This window comes from Ixodes scapularis, unplaced genomic scaffold (assembly GCF_016920785.2).
Source record: "Ixodes scapularis isolate PalLabHiFi unplaced genomic scaffold, ASM1692078v2 PGA_scaffold9__187_contigs__length_104089568, whole genome shotgun sequence".
NCBI classification, from domain to species: domain Eukaryota; kingdom Metazoa; phylum Arthropoda; class Arachnida; order Ixodida; family Ixodidae; genus Ixodes; species Ixodes scapularis.
The window spans coordinates 85,218,671-85,240,749 of record NW_024609884.1 but is presented as its reverse complement, the minus strand read 5'-3'; the positions used below and the strand labels follow the sequence as shown (position 1 = coordinate 85,240,749).

At 47.2% G+C, this 22,079-nt stretch overlaps 1 protein-coding gene across 1 annotated transcript in view; it reads right to left on the bottom strand.

Annotated features, from left to right (window-relative positions):
• Window positions 1-12,345: 12,345 nt before the first annotated feature.
• Window positions 12,346-22,079, bottom strand: part of LOC8023865 (protein Skeletor, isoforms B/C) — a gene marked incomplete in the record, with an annotated part of 137,386 nt that continues 127,652 nt past the window's right edge. Inside the window, 2 exon segments of the mRNA XM_042287326.1 lie at window positions 12,346-12,711; window positions 21,020-21,129. Coding sequence (XP_042143260.1) covers window positions 12,555-12,711; window positions 21,020-21,129 — 267 coding nt within the window.

The window sequence follows — 22,079 nt, the reverse complement described above, 5'->3', positions numbered from 1 at the left end:
ATTGGAGTTGAATTTAGAGTGATATCTCGCGTTAGTCTGACCGATTTACCTTTGGTTTGAAAAAGTACAGCTTTCGTTTTGTTTTTGTTTATTTGTAATGAGTTCTCCCGACTCCAAATTTCCAGTTTGGACAACGTCAGATTTGCGGTGTCTACTAGCATATCGCAGTCCTCTCCCGAAATAAGTACCGTTGTATCGTCGGCATAGTTTACAAATTTGACATTTGGATTAATGTTTACGACGTCATTTACATATAGGTTAAAAGGAGGGGACCCAATATGCTGCGCCCTGAGGAACACCATAGTTATGGCGATAGTTAACGAAGAGGCCGTCGACAGTAAGACTTTTGAAGGTCGTACTATCGAGGTTCAAATATACGATGGAAGAAAGAGTGTACAAGAAATGGATTCACTTGATCGTTCAACATGAGTCCTAAGAAATACACACCGAAGCTCTAGTGATTAATGAACTAAACTATGATCTGCTACTTTCTCGACCGGATACGAAACGGATGCACATTAACATATACTGGGATGATACCGTCAAGGTATTTAATGCGAACCTTTCCAGTGCCAACAAAAAACTGGATCTGTGCGATCGGTATAGATGATATATTTGACAACTACCCAGAGATCGTACCGGTGGACAAGGACGCACCCGCAACCACTTGCTTCGAGGTGCACTCTAAGAAATTCCTGCGTATCTATTTACCCGCAAAACACTCAAAGAGCCAATCTCTGCGATCTAGGAAGTCAGCTCAGCGAAGGATGAGGCGGAACATCCGTTTAGACCTCAAAACTGAGTCTGCGCTGTGGCATTATGCAATGCAAGCGTGACGTTTTGCATTACGTAATGCAACAGCGCAGACTTCATTTTTAGCTTTTAACGGATGTTCCGCCTCATCATTCGCTGAGCTGATTTCGTAGATCGCAGAGATTGGCTCTTTGACTGTTTTGCGGGTAAGCAGACGTGCAGGCATTTCTAAGAGTGTGCCCTTCAAGTTGGCGGACACAACTATTGTGAGATGGAAACCCTAACATATGTCTCTCGAAAGGAAACGCTGGCTGAAGGAAGAGCTGCAAGACATGCTGGACGCCGGGATCATTCGACCTCCAATTTCTTCACTTGCACCGCCAATAACCATAGTGCCCAAAGAGGACGGATCACTACCGCTATGCACAGATTAACGAATGATCAAAAATCAGACCAAACTTGTTTCATACCCTGTGCCTAGAATTGACAACATAATTGATGAGACAGATGGATGCACAGTATTTTCAAGGATTGATTTGTGCAAAGGATTTAACCGAAGAGTACAAGAAGTTTACAGGGCATTCGTGACACCCTTGGATATATACGAGTACAACAGGCTTCCTTTCGGATAGAAGAATTCACCAGCCTGGTTCCAAAATATGATGAATAGACTACTCACTCTATTTCTGGAGAAATTTCGCAACGTGTACGTTGACGACATAATCATATACTCAAAGAGTCCCGAAGAGCACGTTCATCATTTCATCTGCGTACTAGAAGCTCTAAAGGAAGCGCACCTCAAGATCAACGCCCAGAAGAGTGAAGTCTTGCAAAACAATGTTCTATTTCTTGGACGGAGCTTTGATGGACGATCTAAAACCACAAAACAAGAATCTGTGGCGCGAATCCCCCGCCTCAGAAAACCCTTTGACGTCCACTCTATTAAAGTTTTTACTGAGCTCGCTTGACATTTTAGATCTTTTATTCAAGATTTTGCAAGGAAGACACGATGTCTTTCACGACTGACCCAACATGGTGTGTCAATCGAATGGCTCATAGAGAGTAAAGAGTCCTACCAGTATCTTGTTCACGCGATCTCTTCTGACCCTGTATTGATGTTACCAGATTTTGACCTACCTTTCGAACTGAACACAGACGCATTACAGTACGGCAGAGGTACTGTCCTTTACCAACTTAATTCGTCCTGAACAACATCTCAGCAACTCAGTGTCAGAGGGTATCACTCGTATACCTTTTCCAAGGCCGAAGTCAATTACACAACGACTGAAAAAGAAGCCCTCGCTGCCCTTAAGGCAGTACGATACTTCCGTTCGTACTTTGAGGGCCACACGTTCAAGCTTTTCACAGACCACCAAGCTTTAACGTACCTTCTCAGTATGTCGGAGCCTAAACGAAAAACAGCAAGGTGGAGATATCAACTTCAACAGTTTGATTTCGAAGTATCTCATCGGCCAGGAGTCCACCTCAAAGACGCGGATGCATTGTCACGCCTGACCATTTCAGAGATAGAAGTCTTCTACACAAGACTATCGGAAGTAACTGAAGAGTTAACTTTCCAAGATGAAAAGTTTCAAGTACCAGACGCGGCTGTTAGCTCTATTCTCAGACTATACCATGAAAGTCCGGAGTCCGGTGCACCATGACGGGTTTCAGAAGATATATAATAAGCTAGCAGATGGTTTCTTTTGGCGTGGAATAGAAGGAGACACCTACTGGGTATGTACGTTCGTGCCACGAATGTTAGATGAACAAAGTGAAACGAAAACGACGATTTAATGAGATGACTTTCCGAAGATATTTCACCGTTAATTTGAACCAGTTCATCAGGACTTCGGTGAAGGAAAAAAGAAGAGTAAGGGAGTTGCTAGAACCGAAGCGTTCCTCGTAGCCATTGACGAGTGCACACGTATGGCAGCATCAAAAGCACGAAAACAAGATGCCAACAGCGTCAACCCAATGATAAAAAGGGTCATGTTTAGGAATACTAATGTGCTCGTTTCCGACAATGTTCCCGGGTTCCGGTGTAAAAGGCTTCAACAGTTCTCAAGATCAAGAGGCATCGAGTTGCGCTTCGCCGCCCCATATCATCCGGAGACAACGGCCTCGCATAGCAACTGATAGGAGAGCTGAAAAGTACCTGTCGACGTTTCCTAACTTTGTCGGCGGTTGGAACTGTGCCCTAGAAGCAGCGGTGGCCCGTCATAACCGCTCACATACGACAGCCTTAGAATGTAGCCCCAACTTTGTGGCCTTTGGACAAGCATCTTACTTGTCAGCGGATATAGAGCTTGGAATCAAAGATGATCTAGTGTTGATGAAAGAAAAGAAGCCACGTTAACAACTTGAGCTGTATAGAAAAAGAATGAAGAACAACTTTGACAAGAGATGTTGTTCAGCACCAGACATTCAAGTGGGAGACTTTGTCATCGTTCGTAACGGCACCCATGGGACACGCACCAAGTTTTCCGGGCCGTATCAAGTGACTAAAACCGCTACCACGCAAGGTATCCTGAAAACCATTTGGTACACTACCTAAGACAACGTCACTGAATGTGCCTCAATAGGGAATGTGCTTCCATATCATCCCAGGAGGGATGAATAAAAAATGCTGGGATAGTGTGACTGTAGACCACTTTATAGAAAAGCGAGAAAAGAAAAAAGAAGGTTGTGAAGCAAATGAAAGGAACGGACGAGTAAAGTGTCGTATATCGTAAGTGATTTCAATTGTCTTTAGAGAACATTTATTTTTAACTAAATATAATATTTTTGTGGTCCATGAATTGGGCGGTACCTAGCGCTGCCTAGCCTAGGTTCTTGCAATTACTCTGCTTGAATTCGCCATCTGGTGGCGAAAGATTTAAACTTTTTTTACGCCTCGCAATATTTTTTGTTTACCGTGCAACAATGGGCCAAGTAGGCTGCTGGGAATTTGATTTTTCGGTGATGTGCGGTGCTGACGAAGGAATTATAGCTCGAATAATAGCAAAGGTGAAACGAAAACTGCACGAGAAGACCGAGTAATTGCTTTCGAAATGCAAGTTTCTCCTGCGCGGGAAGCTGGCTTCGGAAATAAATACAGTTCGCGGAAAGCTCGTGTTACGCTTCTAATTGCTGCTTCTCTCGCCCCAGGCAATAGACGTATAGTGTCCTCGTTAAGCCTTGTTGTGCTCGATTTGCTCGATTCGTGGCCGCCATAATGAGATGCAGACGACGGAGGAACTTTGCTACCCTGCTTTCAGGGGCGAAATTTTCTCCTTTCTGAAGGAGCATAGGTTACGAGAGCGTTCCTCAGTTTATGGAGGACTATATAGCAGGTCATAACGCACGAATAATGCACGGGCGATACATTCTGTAATCACCGGGTTTATCAGAATGGCCAAGAAAAGTTTTCTTTTTATTCATTTCAACATGCAGCACTGTGATAGCATTATTGCACGGAGCTTTACTCACGTTGCATCTCCCGGGCTAGATGTATGTAAAGTCAACTTGAATGTCCCACGTCTAAAGGGACCGTCGAACGAAATTGGGTTGGCATGTTTTTCACACAAGCATATTGGCACTAGTGCGACTCAAGTACAGGGGGCATTCACCGGACGCCATATTTGAGGTGACTGCTCATAGCGCATGCTCGGCATAAGATCTTATCCCTTACAAAAAAACAAAAAAAAGTGAGCCAGTTTGTAGACATCTTAACGATTTTTTAACATACCTCTCCACGTCCTACCTTATCGCCATTTTTCTACAAGGTTTCTACGGATTTCCTGTCAACAGGAGTCTACAGAGCACAGTCGTCAGAAATCCTGCCAACTGTCTGTCGCCAACGGTCGTTAGACTTTGCGTCGCCATATTCCTAGATTTTCTACAGACCTGACTTGATAGACCATACACACTGAAAACATGACAAAATCGTTGATATGAGTCATAAGCAGTTGTTGTGTGTAGTATCCCTACTGAAAAAAACCATTTGGCGCCTATAAGAAAATAAACGGGTCTATGCCGGTAACAGTTTAACCATACCGGTCACCAGTTTGTCAAAGGGGTCGCCCGCAGGCACGTAGCCAGGATTTTGTTTCCGGGGGGGAGGGGGGGCGCCCATGACAAAATGCTGTATGAGAGGGAGGGGGGAGAGGAGGTCCCAGCAAATGGGAAGATTTCGGGGGGGGGGGGGGGGGGAAGGCCGGGCCCCATGGGCTCCCCCCCCCCCCCCCCCCCCCCTTGGCTATGTGCCTGGTCGCCCGTGTGGCTCAAAGGGGTCCCCCAATGAGCCATAATGTTCACGTATTTGGACAAACAGGTCACTCCCTTGGCAAACGGGTCGCTCGTCTGGGCGAATGGGCGACTCGTTTGGGCAAAGTTGTCGCACGTTTGCTCAAACCGGTGACCATGTTGCACAGACGGGTGACCGGTGACCGGCAAACTGTACCGGTTTAATCAAACGGCTCTCCGGAGCCCGTTTGATATTGAAGGTACTATCGGGGAAAAATTAAATGCGAACAGAGGAGCGCGTGGCTCGCGGTACAGGCTGCGCCGCCTGGAAGTGAACCTAGGGGCGAGGGTGCGTGGCCTACTCCGATGTGTTCACGCCCCTCGATTGGCGCTCCCCCAGCTTCGGCAGTGCGCCTTTCAGTGCGCTGAAAGCTGTCACCGCTATCTTTGCCTGCTCGGCGAGTGCGGCGAGCTTCTTTGCACAGCACGCGCTGAGCCAGCAAAGATAGCGGTGACAGCTTTCAGCGCACTAAAGGCCGGTTCACACATGCAGCGAAGGGCTAATGTAGCGTCTCTCACGTGCAGTCAGCTACTTATCGTTTGCCATGAGCAACAGTTTTGGCAGTGCGATATATAGCTGGTGAACACTTCCATCAGCACGCGCTTAGCGCGAGGTCAGCGCTATGCTTGTAGCGCTCCGCTGCATGTGTGAACAGGCCTTAAAGGGATACTACAACGAAATTTTGGCGCTCATTTTTTGGTCTATATGTGTTCAAAAGAGCAGTATCACATGGAACATACCAATATCTTGTTAAAAAAGTCTCGAAAAGGAATTTTAAAACGAATTAAACGATTAGCAAAGAGCACCTGGTGGATGTCGCTAACGCCTCGTTTGTAATGCTCGTCTAGGAACCTTGACAGCTAGTGACGGAGGTTGTTTCGTCTCCGGCCACGACGAGAGAAGGGGGGAAGAAGGAACTCCCCTCTTCTCGAGAATCCTTTTTGTGTGTCGCAGAAGTCACTATTGTCCCCCTACAAGATTATAGAAGATTAACCCGTCACTCAAAATTCGTACAAAAGCAGCCGCTTCGGTGGCTGGAACGTCTAGGCCATCATCTCGACGTCAGCCTCGCCGTAGCTTTGCTCGTCTTGAGACGACCTACGTCACGACTGCGTTGGATGTCACGTGCTCTAAGCTGGGCCTTCTCCGAGCGCTTGCCAGAGTGGGCCGTTTATAACGAAAAATACAGCCACCAGGCTCAAAATACAAACGTGCTATTGTCATTTACGGATATTGTGGGTCATATTCAACGCATTTTTGAACACGACGGGAATATTTCAAATTTCGTTGAAGTATCCCTTTAAGAGGCGCACTGCTGAAGCTTGGGGAGCGCAGAGGGAGGGTCGTGAACACGTCGGAGTAGGCCACGCACCCTCGCTCCTAGGCTCACTTCCAGGCGGCGCAGCCTGTACCGCGAGCCACGCGCTCCTCTGTACGCATTTCATTTTTCCCCGATAGTACAGATCGGGCGGCATGGGCACGCCTGTTTCAGCCGTGGCAGCCAATGTTTCTGGAAGGCTGGGAGCGCCGGTTCATCGATTTCAAATCGTCCGCGGAATGCAAGTAATTATATTTATATTTTAATTGCGCTGATGTTTTCTTATACTGCAACTAAAACTTGCACTTTTTTTTTTTACGTAAACGAGCGACGTTGGTGACGAAATTAATCCCTGGAGAAGGGGAACGAGGGGGACAGAGGACTTCTCCAGAGATTAATTTCGTCATTCTTGTCCAGCTCGCTTGCACCTTTGCATTTAATTGCATTATAATATAACGTTGGTGAGCCGATATTTTTGACACAACTTTATAACTTTGTCCATCTTTGTTGCCTCAATTTACTTATTCAGCTCTAATCTCTCTCGCAGAAGACGCGACCGCGTGAAAGAATATACTTCTAGACTTCGTTTCACTTCAATTTAAGACGCAGCGAAGGTAGCGCGCGAACACGCGGCTGCAAGAACTTCGAGCATTGCGTGAGCACGCCCGCCGTTGCAGCATTGCAGCAGTCAAACTACGAGCTCGCCCTGAGTACTTTCTTCGCTCGGGCGCAAGCCGAGCTTCTGGCCGCCCCGCCGCGTTTCCAGCGTTCAAGCGTACTAAAATGCGCGCGCGCGCGCGCCTGCTTTCCGAGGCTACAAAACCATGTCTCTCACTCTAAAAAACGCCTGTGCGTATACTTTCCCACACAACACTCGGAGAGCCAATCACCGCAACTTACGGAGGCAGCTCAACGAGTGACGATGCCGAAACATATGTTTAGACCAAAAAACGCAGTCTGAGTTGTGACATTAAGCAATGCAAGCGTGACGTTTTGCATTGCTTAATGTCACAACTCAGACTGCGTTTTTTGGTCTAAACATATGTTTTGGCATCGTCATTCGCTGAGGCCTTTTCCGCAAATGTTGGGCGCCATCTATCGGCAAGCAGGAGAGGCGTTTTTGATGGCCTGCCTTGCTTCCGGTTCTGCCCTCTCCAAGCTATGTTGGCCGTCTGAACGCGGTCGGGAAATGCGCTCACTGCTCAGCGTTTGTTTTCCCTCTATCCAATAGAATCGATGAGCAGATTTGTTTTGAATTAATGCGTTAACTACGGACGACGTCGTCCCTTTGTACATTTTTTTTTCCCGAAAGAATGGACGACTGACTTCGCCGTGGCGTCCGTTGTGACTGACAACACCGTTGAAGCTCTCTTCGGCCTATGAGAAAGTACAAACGGTTACATTAAACTAGGATTCATGTCATATGCATGTACCGGCAGTAAATTCAGAAAATATTCGAGACTAAGTTACAGTTAAGGAAAGCCTTTTTTCAATTGCAAGCTATTAGTTTAATTTGCTCGAAATTTTTAATTGGCAAGATGTATTCTCACAAATGTGAAAGCTTACCCTACACCGTCCGAAAAACGCCGGCGCCTGAACGTACCAACGTAATTCTCATCAAAGGTTTATTTTAGTGGTGTATTTCACCTTGTGAAATTTCAACATTTCCATTATAAAATGAGACCAACAAACTTGGCCAGGACGAGGACGGACTTGTTCAGCGACTATACTAAATGTCGTTTACGAGCGCCCCTGACCCTAGCGAGTTTGTTAGTCTCGTTTTTTGCTGGAAAAAAGCACCACTTTGAAATTTCACAAGGTAAAATTCACCGCTAAAATACATGTTTGATAAATATCTAAGATTGATACGTGCAGCCACCAATTTCTGGGCGAGCCTCGTCATCGATGTCACCCCACTTCAGGCTACAGCTGTGTGTGACTGTAAATCCTGAAGACAAAACACAAAATCGGCCACACTTTTTTTTCTTTATTTTTAGTTCCGCGCCTGTAGACAATGCTGCAAACTTATTTGGTTTTTCGATACATACACGAGGACAACATATCAAGGCTATTTTTTCCGCTTTCTTATTTAACCACAAGACCAGCAGGTCGTGGTAGCGATAAATCTGCTCCCATTTCACTTTCTGTGCGTGCACGTAGCAACAAACTGTGCAGCAAAGCCATTTTACCTCAATGCTTTATAAATATTTGAAAACTGTGGGTTATTCCAATGTTTACAACAGCCAGAAAGCAGACAGGCAGTTTGCGTAGCAACACGAGACCGTCACATTGGTAAACAAAAAAAGTGTGCCAGTGAAATGCAATATCCCAGAAACGCCAACTCCGAGGCGCTCGCTCTGCGTGGCACATAAGCGACACGACAGCATGCCTAACCAATCTGCTGACTTGTATTCACACACAAATAAAAGAAATAAAGGAATAAAAACATGAACCTTCCTTGAAGTGGCAACTGCAAACGCGGGAGTGCTTTGAAGGCTGCCTTTATGAACCGTCCGCATTGTTTCGCTGGATCGCCCGAATCCAGAGCTGCCGCTTCGTCGAGCGCAGTCTAGTAGAAGGAAACCCAAAGAAGCTTAAACCGCGACAACACTTGCTGTCGTTGCTGCAGCCAACAAAGAAACAGAGCTAGGGCCTGTCGGAGAGCTTCAAACCGCGCGACCACCGCTGCCTCCTGCAGCCCGAGCCGGACGTACCACGCCACCAAAAATGGCGGACTTCTGTCTGCTGCTGCCGCGCATGCGCCGTGAAAACCCCGGAAAAGGCCCATTGCAGTGATTTGCTCTCCGAGTGTTGTGCGGGAAAGTAGACGCACGGGCTTTCTTTAGAGTGATGGAATGCCTGGGGAGAGGGTTCGGTGCTGTCCCGGTGTTCTGCGCCTCCACCGCGCCCACTCCCTCCTCTCTTGTCCCCTCTGTCACGTGACCCGCGGCAGCGCGCGAGTTACACGCTTATAAGCATCGAGATCCGGAAGGGCGCGCCTGGCCGCCGCTTTTTTCTTTGTCTGCTTGTTGTCAGTTGCAGTTCGAAATTCGCTCGTCCTACCTGCTTCGATCTGTCGCCTAAAGCGCCGTTCACACTCTTGCGACCGAGTAAGACCGAGAGAGACCAGACCGGTTTTTAAGCCTCTTGCGACTTCTTAGAATCAGCTCCGAAAGCCGGTCTCGTCTCTCTCAGTCGTACTCGGTTGCAAGAATGTGAACGGGCCTTAACCCTGCGGTTTTATTAGGATGTCTCTAGACAACGTATTGGATGTGCACCAAAGCTATCAGTGTGGAATAAAAGGAAGATCGATCACAACAAATATTCACACCGCTCGAAGTGTACCAGAATGCTGTGACGCAACGAATGATAAAATTGCAATGCTCCAGATTGACTTGGAAAAAGCATTCGATCGTGGATCACATGAGGTTTTGATGGCGATAATGGAACATGTAAACGTAGGCTCCGTAATTATAGAGGGTGTTCGTACGGCGTACGAGGGATGCACGACAAGCCTGATTGTGAACAAGTCAGTTGGTAAACGCATTGGTGTCCTCCGGTCCGTGCGACAGGGTTGCCCTCTGTCCCCGCTTTTATTTTGCATTTACATAGAGTCTTTCTGCTTGAGCGTAGTTAAAAGCAGCGTCATTCGTGGCTTTAAGCTACATGCTTCCGAGGTGCGAGTACTGGCCTACGCAGACGATATCGCGTTGTTCTGTGCAAACAGAGAAAGCGTACGAGAGGCGATAGCATTAGTAAAACCTTTTTGCAATAGAAGTGGTAGTGCCGTCAACTGGGAAAAGTGCATATATGTTTTTGGCATGGGGAGTGGGACGTGAAGCCCAGTGTGTTTGAAAACGTCAAATGGGTCTCGTCTCCGGTAAAGTATCTAGGGGTCCCCCTGGAAAGCTATCGGGACAGCGACCCTTTTTGGAGGACCCAGGTACTCGAACTGCCAGGAGAAGCTGAGAAGTGGAGAGGAAAGGATATCTCGGTATTTACCCCATCCACTGTTTGCAATGCGTTCATAAGTAAACTGTGGTATGTGCTTCAGGTTTTACACTGTTCCAAGGTGAATATCCAAAAAATTCATCGGGTGTTTGCGGTCTTCATTTGGGGCTCTTTTTATGAGCGCACGAGCCGGACTAGTCTTTTTCGCAGTGTGAGTGATGGAGGCCTGGCGCTATCTCATTTGTTTTTGAAGCAGCTGGTAAATCGTTTCTTTTTCTTACGTAAAGTCAAGGACCCGTTTTTGAGCACAGTTTGTCGAGTGCAATTGTGTAATGTTCTGCCTGAGTACATAGTATCGTCAGAGTATGGAAATGGTGGGTGTATCTTCGGTTATATGCGCGAAGTGGTGGGAGCGTACAAATTCTTAAGAGCACGCTTTTCGTTGGAATATCTGAGTGGTCACTAGGAAAAAGCTGTACCAGGATCTTGTTGAGGTTACCCTGCCGGTTCCACTGTATAGAGCTCTGTATTCTACAGGTTCAGGGCAGGATGTGTTGGAACGTGTAAAGAGAATGTCCGTCCCAGCGTGCATCAAAACTTTCTTTTTTTAAGTTGCACACCGGTACTCTGCCTGTTAAAACGTGGATGGTGGAGAGGGGTATGTCTGTCGCGTGGGGTGATCACCGTTTTTTGTGTAAGAAACCTGACTCAGTTGAGCATGTCTTTTTGGACTGTTGGGACGCTATATTTCTCTGGGATGTGTTGCAGCGTACTCTAAGAAAGGAGTTTCCCCTAGATTCCCATGGCATACGGTTCCTAGCAGTCGAAAACGAGAATTGTGTGCCTTTCCATCTTTTCATGTTGCTCGGCCTTCACAGCATATGGAGATGTCGCATGGCGGTTCGCCCTGCAGAATTTGACACGAGGGCTGTGGGGGAATATTTTTCCGAGTCTGTTCGTTATATTGTCGAAGTTTGGAAGGTTCGATCAAATGTCCCGGAGTGGTTACCAACAATGGAAAACTGTTAAATGTAAATTTTTTTTTAACCACGCCTCGTCAGTCAATAAGCGATTGACGGCATTTTTAGAGCACTGTGCTTTTTGGTTGCGCTATGTCAATGCCGGCAATAAAGAAAAAAAAAAAAGGAGGAAGTGGCCGAGTGGGCTAACGCGTCTCAGCTCGGAGCGTGGAGCGAAAGCTTGCGCTGGGAACCTCGGGTTCGATTCCCCACCGCCCCCGCCCGTTTCGATCTGGATGAGTTCCGTACCGGCACGCGTTCGTGTAATCACTACTGCGTGATGCACGTTAAAAATCCCAGGTTAGCGGTTAGTACAACCGCTAACCTGGGATTTTTAACGTGCATCACTGGCTAAATTTCTCATCTAGAGCTAAGAGGCCGATTACCCGTCGTAGTGTATCTCCATCAAGGCTGTATAAACATACAGAGCAAACCAATTTACCTCGAGTGTTGTGATCGGGTTAGTGTGCCGTTGTATTGATGTTTGCAGGTGCCATGCATGTATATGCCCTCAATGTATGTTCACCTGATGCTTGTAGTATGCGTATCGTGACTACATGTGTGTGTAATAGAGTTTCCCGAAGATCTCGGAGCGCAATGGTGGCGTGAGGAAATAATACATATTTTTCGTAGAACATGAATTGGGCGGTACCTAGCGCCACCTAGCCTAGGTACTTGCAATTACTCTGCTTGACCCTGCCATCTGGTGGCAAGCTATTTAACATTCTTTCTTGCTACGCGATAAACAGCGGCTTCGAATTTGTTCTTTTGATAGCAGCTTTTGGTTTCGCGGATTGGTCTGCCGTTCATCCGTGATGTGCGGTTAACGAAGGAATTTTGACTCGAACAATAGCAAAGGTAAGACGTAAAGTGCGCGAAGTAACTGGGTATCGGTGGTCTCCGTTTAACATCGCAGTGCTGACGACGAGAAGACTGAGTAACTGCTTTTGAAACGCAAGTTTCTCCACCCGCGGGGGAATCTGGCTTTGGAAATAAACACAGTTCGCGGAAAGCTCGTGTTACACTTTTATTTGCTGCTCCTATCGTCCCGTACAAGAGACGTAGCGTCCTCGTTAAGCCTTATTGAGCTCCATTTGCTCGATTTGGGGCCGCCACAATGACATGCAGGCGACGGAGGAACTTTGCTCCCCTGCTTCAGGGACGAAACTTTCTCCCTTTCTAAGGGAACATAGGTTACAAGACCGTTCCTCCCCCTTAGAGAGGACTATTGACACTCTTTTCTCCAAGAGTATAGTGTGCTCCGCCGTGGAAGTGCGTTGGAGTGCGGGGAGTGAAGGACAGGATGACGACGGATGGGATAGTCATCGTCGCGGTCTTCTTTAGCTTCTGCGGCAGGGAACCGAAATCTGGGGGTTGGCCTCCTGCGAAGGGTAGCATTTCATGGCTGAGCACCTTACTTGGCCGGGGTGTCTTCGGAGGGGTACGTGTCACGGGAATATATAGAATGCGATGCCCCGCACCTCCGCCAAAATGTCACGAATGACAATTGTTGAGGCGACGAATGACCGAAGGAAACTAAACGTTCAAAGGGGCGAACTTGTGCCCAAAACAAAATAGACGAAGGCTATCGTCGCAGGCGTCGATGGCGGCGTAACAGCAGGGTCGAGCGCTGGGGCGAGACTGGCTCCGTACGGCGCGGCCCGGCTTTTTTTGAGCCTCCCTTGGAGCCTATAGACTATTCTTCCTCGATCGTTTTCAAACTATACATTTTAAACATGAACATGCTAGTCGGTTTTCGAAATTATCGAATCTTCTACTTACATCGAAAATTCCCAAGGACACCTAAGCACTTCTTATGAATTGTGAATGCGAAACCATCCCTGGCTCGCTGGTGACTGCTGCGCTGCTGGGTGAGGCAGCGCCGGGAGTGCGAAGCTCTGCGCGGCGCGTGCTGAAATCACGTGACCTCTCATTATCATTATCGCCCTAGCTGCGGCTACCGGTTGACGACGTTAGACCTCTAAGCGTAACGTTAGGCCTAATCAGACTTGTGCTCGTTACTTGAAAAATGTAATGGATCAGAATGACAAATTACCCAGCCTCAAATGTAATGAATTACCGTTGCAAATTACTTTCGCTGAAAAGTAACGGATTACCTTACACGTTACGTTACAAATTACTTTCACGTTATTTTTTCCGTACACTTATCCAGAAAAAACAATAGAAACAATTTTCATATTTTTCAAAAATGTTCGGCAACACTGCTTTTCATTTCTCAAACGCCCGTATTATGGTATTCCCTGTAAAAATAAAATATTGTATTTAAGAGAAATAACGTAGGTGCACTCCACTCCGTTCACGTGTAAGCCGACAAGAGAACGAAAGCTGCAATCACAAACGCCATCCCGCTAGCTTACGGCCTACGGAAATGATCCCTGGAATTCTGCAGACAAAGCTAGCGGTGCGCATGCTCAGTAGCAGCGTCTACCTCCGCTACGAGATTGGGAGCTAAAGAAACGATCTACAAAAGCTCCCTTTTGACTCGGGTGTTTCGCCTGTTATTTAGAAGAAAAGAAAAACTTGGTTCTAACGTTAAAATGTATAGCCAATGCAGACCTAGCTATCCGTCTGCATGCACTAGACCCGACCACCATTACAACACTCGAAATGACAAGTATATACTCCCCAAAATCAGGACAAACATGGGCAGACAAACGCTCTCATTTCAAATTCCAAACTTCCTTAATACACACAGTTATCTTCATACACTTATTACGTCAAATACAGGGTGATTCAAGGAGACGCCAGGCTCTTTAAATCAACCGCAAAATTCGGTTTCTTAACCTATCGCGCTACGACTTTGCGCAGCGTTGCCCACAGATGGTGCTTTTTGTAATATTTGCAAAGAGCGAACTTACTTGAGGAAAAAGTGAAGAAAGAAAAAGGCTTAGCTCCTATGGAAACGCAGCGACGCCACCGGTCTTCAAACAACACGGCGCCGTTTCGCACGGGGGACAAGAGATGGCGCAACGAACTCCGCCAACGAACGAGCATACGGCGCCGAGAGCCAGCGTCTTTAGCAGACGAACTTTTCGACTCAAAAGCGGCGCGCGTTCCGCAGGTGGCGACAGTCGCAGCAACAAAAACAGGCGCGGTAACAACAAGGAACTGCAGTTTCTTGTCTGCTAAAGACGCCGGCTCTCAGCGTCGTATGCTCGTTCGTTGGCGGCAGTTGGCGTCGCGACCGCTTGCGCCATCTCTTGTCTCCCGCGCAAAACGGTGCCGTGTTGTTTGAAGACCGGTGGCGTCGCTGCGTTTCCATAGGAGCTAAGCCTTTTTCTTTCTTCACTTTTTCCTCAAGTAAGTTCGCTCTTTGCAAATATTACAAAAAAAAAAAAGCACCATCTGTGGGCAACGTTGCACAAAGTCGTAGCGTGATCGGTTAAGAAACCGAATTTTCCGGTCGATTTAAAGAGCGCCGTCTCCTTGAATCACCCTGTATATCGCTAAACAAATACAAAAGCATAGTGAAAGAAACTCTCTTGCCCACAAATGTTGCAAACTGATCTGAAATATCTGGTTTTATCTTCTTTGCTATCTCTGTTTTTTTTTTTTGTAGGTTTTTTGTGTTATGGTTGTATAGCATAGTTTCATAGTATCAAAAATGTGCACTATCTAAATGTCATAGATATGTATATTTTGTTATTCATTACATTTTATTTAATAGCGCTTCTTGTTTTAGTGTGCACTGCTGTCGACGAGTGTCATTGTCTTTTTAATATTTCATTTATGTAGCGGTACCAAGGCCTCGTCAGACCTTCAGGGCCCGTTTTCTCGAACGCGAACCGTGGTTTAAAGTTAACTATTGTCCCTAGAAGGGGGAATTCCAGGTCACGTGACTGGGAGAGCAGGGGCGCCGAGGGAGGAGCAGTACCTAGAAACAAAATGGCCGCGGCGTCGCTTAATGAGGGCTATAAGTTCTGCTTGGTTCTGCTGAACATTAATTTCGATCTGGCTGTTATATTAGTGACTCACCATCAACCTATGAGTACGTCAAGCAAAGCGATAGTTCAGAGGGACTACTAAACTAACCGACGGCAGCATTCCGCGAACGCATCACTCTTCAGCAGTCCGGGATCCAAGACATATGACGGTACATAAGCCTTGCAAGTGTTTTTATGGTGAATAAAAAAAAAAAATGTTTTGCGAACGAGTGTTGGTACTATCGGGGAAAAATGAAATGCGAACAGAGGAGCTCGTGGCTCGCGGTACAGGCTGCGCCGCCTGGAAGTGAACCTAGGGGCGAGGGTGCGTGGCCTACTTCGATGTGTTCACGCCCCTCGATTGGCGCTCCCCCAGCTTCGGCAGTGCGCCTCTTAGTGCGCTGAAAGCTGTCACCGCTATCTTGGCCTGCCCGGCAAGTGCGGCGAGCTCCTTTGCACCGCACGCGCTGAGCCAGCAAAAATAGCGGTGATAGCTTTCAGCGCACTAAGAGGCGCACTGCTGAAGCTTGGGGAGCGCCGAGGGAGGGGCGTGAACACGTCGGAGTAGGCCACGCACCCTCGCTCCTAGGCTCACTTCCAGGTGGCGCAGCCTGTACCGTGAGCCACGCGCTCCTCTGTTCGCATTTCATTTTTCCCCGATAGTACATATTTATACTAAGACGTTTAATTTGTTAGACTATGCACGCCAACTCGTGAGCAGCGATTACTTTGCGGAGAAAGGGGGTTATCCTCAATAAAGTCTTCGTTCCAAATGAACAGCTGAGACATTGTACTGTTTTTTTGTTTACAGTGCGCCGACAGTATGCCGACAGCATTGAGGTTTCTACATATCCCCGGTGGCCAGCAATTCAACGGTGACGAGAAGCTTAGCTTCTCGTCACCGGTGAAACGGTTGGGCAAACGGCAATGTCTTGCAAAAGTAATTGTAATTGTGCCTGAAATTTTGGAATAACTGACGTTGGGAAGTAATTAAATTACAATGAACCCGCGAATCGAGTGGGTACGGACCCGCGTTTGATGTCTGTGCAGGTGGCGGGAGACGCCGAAGAGGTTAGAGAGGGTGAAACGGTGTAAAATACAAAGACCAATAAACACGAAGAGCTTTCTCCTGCCCGGGAGAAGAAAAACACGATGGAAAGCGACGGAGAGTCTACTCGGCGTTGTCTTACTTGATTTTTGTCTTTCGTATAGATGCCTTGTCCGTTTTTCTAGTGGCTCTAGTGACCGGTCATAGAAAAAATCGTGTTTTCTTTTCGGCTATTCTCCCCTTCCTGGTGTTTTCTATTTTGTTGAACTTTCTCACTTTATGATGCTGAATGTCCTGCTCGTATTGCTCCAGTTACTGTATTATTTATTTATTTATTTACAAAATGCTCATATTAAAAAAAAGAAAAAAACGTAACGAATACTTAAAGTAATCGGTTACCAATATTTTGTAGCGAAATTGAATTACAAATTACTTCCGAAAAAAAGTAACGTGGCAATTGCAAAATTACTTTAAAAAGTAACGGATTCCAAGTAATCCGTTATTCGTAACGGATTACTTTCTAAGTCTGGGCCTAATATCAGGAAAGCGCATACCCGCGTCCCCCCAGTTCCTCGATATGCTCCCCCAAAAGGAGAGCAGAGTTGCGCATTTGTTTTCCCCTCGCCGCCACGCCGCTATTCGCCGAGATCGATCACGTGAGGAGCAGAGCATCCATCCCCTTGCAGGAAAGCCACCGCTACGGTCGCTCCGCCGACGATACACGCGCTCCCACGTATGTTCCCCCGCTTTCGCCTCCTTCTCCTCCTTTTCTGTTTTCCATGCGCGACGGCTCCCGCTACGCCGCTATTCGCCGAATTCGGTCACGTGACGAGCAAAGCATCCAGGGCCGAGCAGGAAAGCCGGCGCTACGGCCACCCGCCGAGGCTGAATGCGCAACTCTGCTACCGTATGTAGCTACATACAGGAACTCTATTCCCTCCCCCCCCCCCCTCCCCTGTCCCGCTGCGCCACCAGCAGTTCGGCTGGCCCCTTAACAATTATGACGCCGTTGCTATGGAGCCACATGACGCGTCGCACCCAATGAGAATTTAAAGGGATACTACAACGAAATTTCGGCGCTCATTTTTTAGTCTATATGTGTTCAAAAGAGCAGTATCACATGGAACATACCAATATCTTGTTAAAAAAGTCTCGCAAAGGAATTTTAAAACGAATTAAACGATTAGCAAAGAGCACCTGGTGGATGTCGATAACGCCTCGTTTGTAATGCTCGTCCAGGAACCTTGACAGCTAGTGACGGAGGTTGTCTCGCCTCCGGCCACGACGAGAGAAGGGGGGAAGGAGGAACTCCCCTCTTCCCGAGAATCCCTTTTGTGTGTCGCAGAAGTCGCTATTGTCCCCCTAGAAGATTATAGAAGATTAACCCGTCGCTCAAAATTTATACAAAAGCAGCCGCTTCGGTAACTGGAACGACTAGGCCATCCTCTCGACGTCAGCCTCGCCGTAGCTTTGCTCGTCTTGAGACGACCTACGTCACAATTGCGTTGGATGTCACGTGCTCTAAGCTGGGCCTTCTCCGAGCGCTTGCCAGAGTGGGCCGTTTATAACGAAAAATACAGCCACCAGGATCAAAATACAAACCTGCGATTGTCATTTACGGATATTGTGGATCATATTCAACCTATTTTTGAACACGACGGGAATATTTCAAATTTCGTTGAAGTATCCCTTTAAGTTTCGTTTCGTTCAGGAGAATTCGGGTGCCGTTTATCACTGCTACAGACAACGATAACGCCAGCTTCAAGCTCAGATAACGCCGGATCGTTCCATGAGCGATTTAAAGGCTCGTCCACACTTTTGTAACCGAGTACGACCGAGAGAGACAAGACAGGTTTTTCAGCCTCTTCCGACGTCCTAGGGCCGGATGCGATGCTGCGGAGCTGGTCCTGAGACGTCGTAAGTGGCTTAAACTCGGTATTGTCTCTCTCGGTCGTACTCGGTTACAAGTGTGTGAACGAGCCTTAATGCTTTCGCGTTAAAAAAGATAAAAACGGCAGGCGGTGGCGCGTTTCGAACCCCGCCGTCTGCGTCTGAGCAAAACGCGCTGCCTCCTTGGCTAACTTTTTCTTGTGCGTGGCTAAACTTTTTTTTTTTTTTTTTGCGGTTGCATTAAATTGTTAATGGAGCGATCCATTAACAATTAGCAGCGATAAGCGGCATCTAAATTCGCCTGAGCGAAACGGGAGTTAAATTCCCATTGACTACGATGCGTCGTGTGGCTGGCTTTTTGGCAGCGATGACACCGTTGCTATGGAGCCAGCCGAACTGCTGGCGGCGCACCGGGAGGGCGGGACGCGGGTATGCGCTGGCCTGACGTTAGGCCTAACGTTAGGCCTATCGTTACGCTTTGAGGTCTAACGTCGTCAACCGGTACCCGCAGCTAGGGCGATGATAATGATGATGAGAGGACGCGTGATTTCAGCACGCGCCGCACCTCGCACTCCCACCGCTGCCTCACCATTCGGCGCAGCAGTCACCAGTGAGCCAGGGATGCTTTCGCATTCACAACTCATAAGAAGTGCTTAGGTGTCTTCGGAATTTTTATTGCTATCATTTTACAGTGAACTGTAAAATATCAAGGGGCCTTAGGCCGTCCGTGTTTCTTGCATCTGGTACAACTCTCCTTGACTTCTTGCCAACGAGGTCGGCATTCCACGATCCATTTTGGTTTCTTAGACGAAAATAAGAGTAATGGCAGATCGTCCCCTTTGATGGTGTCGGCTTTAGGATGCGACGACTCGAAGATTCCACCGTGCTTTTTGCGCACACCATCCAAATTGTTCAGGTGATGGTAAGTGCAGTCACGGCACTCATTGGCCACGAAGGCGTATCCGAATATTCGTCGACGGATTGATTGTTGATGAGTGCATACGTCCGAGTAACGAAGTGTTCGTGTTCAATATGTAAGCTGGATTCCGCTGACGTGCTTTGGTACGGCGGAAGCAACATAGTGAGAACGCGGAGAGGTTCTCGAAAGGGAGGAAGTAAGATATAGTCCGTAATATTTTCAAAATTTATAGACGTTTTGCAGAAGCTGTGCATGGGCCTTGCCAAAACCGACTTTCAGTTTTTTGTTTTCTCTCTTATTCTGTGTACTTCGCTTCAGCATTACCACAGCAGGAGAGGTTATTGCCATTCTAGATTCTCCTTTGTCCTTCTCCCCAGCATATGCCTTTGTGGAGGCTCGTCAATGCCCGCTTCAGTGGCTCGGAATCTCGGTAAGACAAGAGAAGGTCAGCAATGGCGGCTCTTATCTGGCGCGTGTGCAAAGCTTTTTTTCTCTAGCTTCGTGTACTGTTTTTCTTTGGCCCACTAAACGATAGGCGATTAGTAAAATCCAAATCTAAACGCATTCATCGCAGCCCAAAATTAATTTCATATTGCCCCTTGAAAGGAGCCGTGCAGCCATATTGGGTAGGAATGCTTCTCACTTTACACAAGCTTACTGGTACTAGTGGGACCAAGTACACTAGCACGCAGCACCACTGACCAAGAAGCTTTTTTGTCACCGTGTGAAGTCAAGGATAAAAGCGGACGTTTTCTTTCAGTCTCTCCTTCGCAAAACTTCATGACAAAATTGTGGGGATCGCATTGTTTCCGTTGCCAACAACAGTAACCTCAGGATTTCGTCATAAGCTCTGAAATCCCCGCGGTGACAATATTTAAATGTGGCTGATACAATGGACACCAGCGCTACGTAAGCATTCGACTGGAGCTCGTAAGAATCAATGCCTCGACATGCGTTCGGGTTAGTGGCTCGTGCCCAATCGCTGCGATGATGGGGACTAGTTTTGGAACTTTCTATTGCACCTTGTATATCCAGGAAGAGCGAAATCTAGGGGGATTGTTTCACAACTTCCCGTTCGTTCGCACACCATTTTATCACTCGAAGACAACAACAAAGATATGCAGGAATAATCAGGCATGAGCTTGAAATGTTGGCTGGCACTTCATTTACATTTGCACGTAATTACATCGTATTTATGAATCCCGAGCACATATTTGGCAGCCATCAATAAACAAGGCAGATGTAATGAAGCAAATCTTTTCAATAGACCGTTTTTGTGTTGCGGCTGCCATGTTGAAATATGACGTAGTTGGGTTGGGTGACAAAAAGTAAATAATTTAGGCATGACTACAATAAAAAAGTATAACGAAGAAAAAAAGTAGAGCTATTTGCATGTACCCTTTAAATTTTAGTGCCTTCCGACCGACAAATAAAGTGATTTGCTGTTTTGCCCCAACTCAGCTACGTCAAAATTCAATATGGCGGCCGCCACGAAAAAACGGCCCATAGGTGCCGAACCCTGGAATGATCATCGATATCTATCCGCTGTTCGACACCTGTCAGCAACGTTTAATTGCAGCACAAGTAAAGCCGAAAAAACAATCAGGTGGCGTCTTTTCTTGTTTTGGAGGCTACTCTTTATGGCAAATTCCGCACATTTCCCGTCGTGAGACTGGTTCCGAAGAACTTTGGAACGCCACCAATCATGCCAAAGTTTTTCCTTGACCAATCTAGACAGGAACAATCGTTCTCACTGATGACGCGTAAGTTGCGATGATAGTCTCAATGTCACACAAGCCAGCATTGATGTCACCAGAAGTGATGAGCCGAAGATGCAAGCACTGTCGTGCTTGGGCGTCATCGGTGCATCCGTGGAGTCACTGTCGTACTTGGGCCTCATCGGGTCACCCGGGGTGTCGGTCTTGGACGCTATCGGTTCATCCGGGGTGCCTGGGTCCTTCACCAAAATCTTCCAGCCGAGGTAATAGTGGGTGAAGCACTGAAACCGAGTGGGGCAATGTGTACGAGAAGACCGAAACGTTTCACCGGCCCCCTTCACAACAAAAGGGAACATGTGAGCAAACGTTTGTGCAAAGCTTTGGAAACTGAAGTCTCTTCCTCGCGGAAAACCCGGTGGTTTTCTCACCGCTGCATACTGCTTCTTTGCGTTCGCTTTATGATTTTGGATCTAGAAATAACTTTTGTCGACTCAAGAAGTTTCTCTAGAGGCCCCAAAACGTTCCCTCACTCTTCGAATTTTATAAAACAAACATATTTCCCTTCAGCTAGGAGGCTCTAGAGAGATATATAAGATTAAGCGATAAACCGACTGAAGGACTAAGAGGGTACAGTACTCCTCTAAGGGATGCTTTTGAAGGAGAGAATGACTAATTTTTACTGGAGATGGGATAGATATGGCGCTTTCTACCTGATGCCAGGTCATCCGTTAGTGTTGGTTGTGGCTCATTGAAGATTCATTGAAGGAACCAGTGCTCCTAATATTAAGCCCTATAAATACCCTTTATTCTCATGCAGTTCGTAGTGAGACCTCCCTTTTTCCGATGATCATCGGAGAGACTCAGAAAGCTCGTCCGGTGATCGTTGGACGATCTGTTCATGAAAAGGGTTTCGTGTTTTCGGTAAATTCAGACGAACCCGTGAAATTAATTCTCGAGCCTATTTTCGCAATATCGAAGAAAACAGAAAAAGCCCGAATCGTGGCTGTGCTTGAACAACACAAACCCAAGTTCCACGGAAATCAATCTCTAGCTTCAGCTTTATTTTGTGTTGATCCGAAACGCAGCTCCCACTGTACTGTATGCGGAACTGCACCTTTCTTTGGGAACCAGGCCCCTTGTCCCGTTTATCGGTGGTACGGAACGTTTATCAAGTATTCGTGTCACGCATATGCTCCCTGCAGATTGGGGGATCCCATGTCCGCGTCCTCTT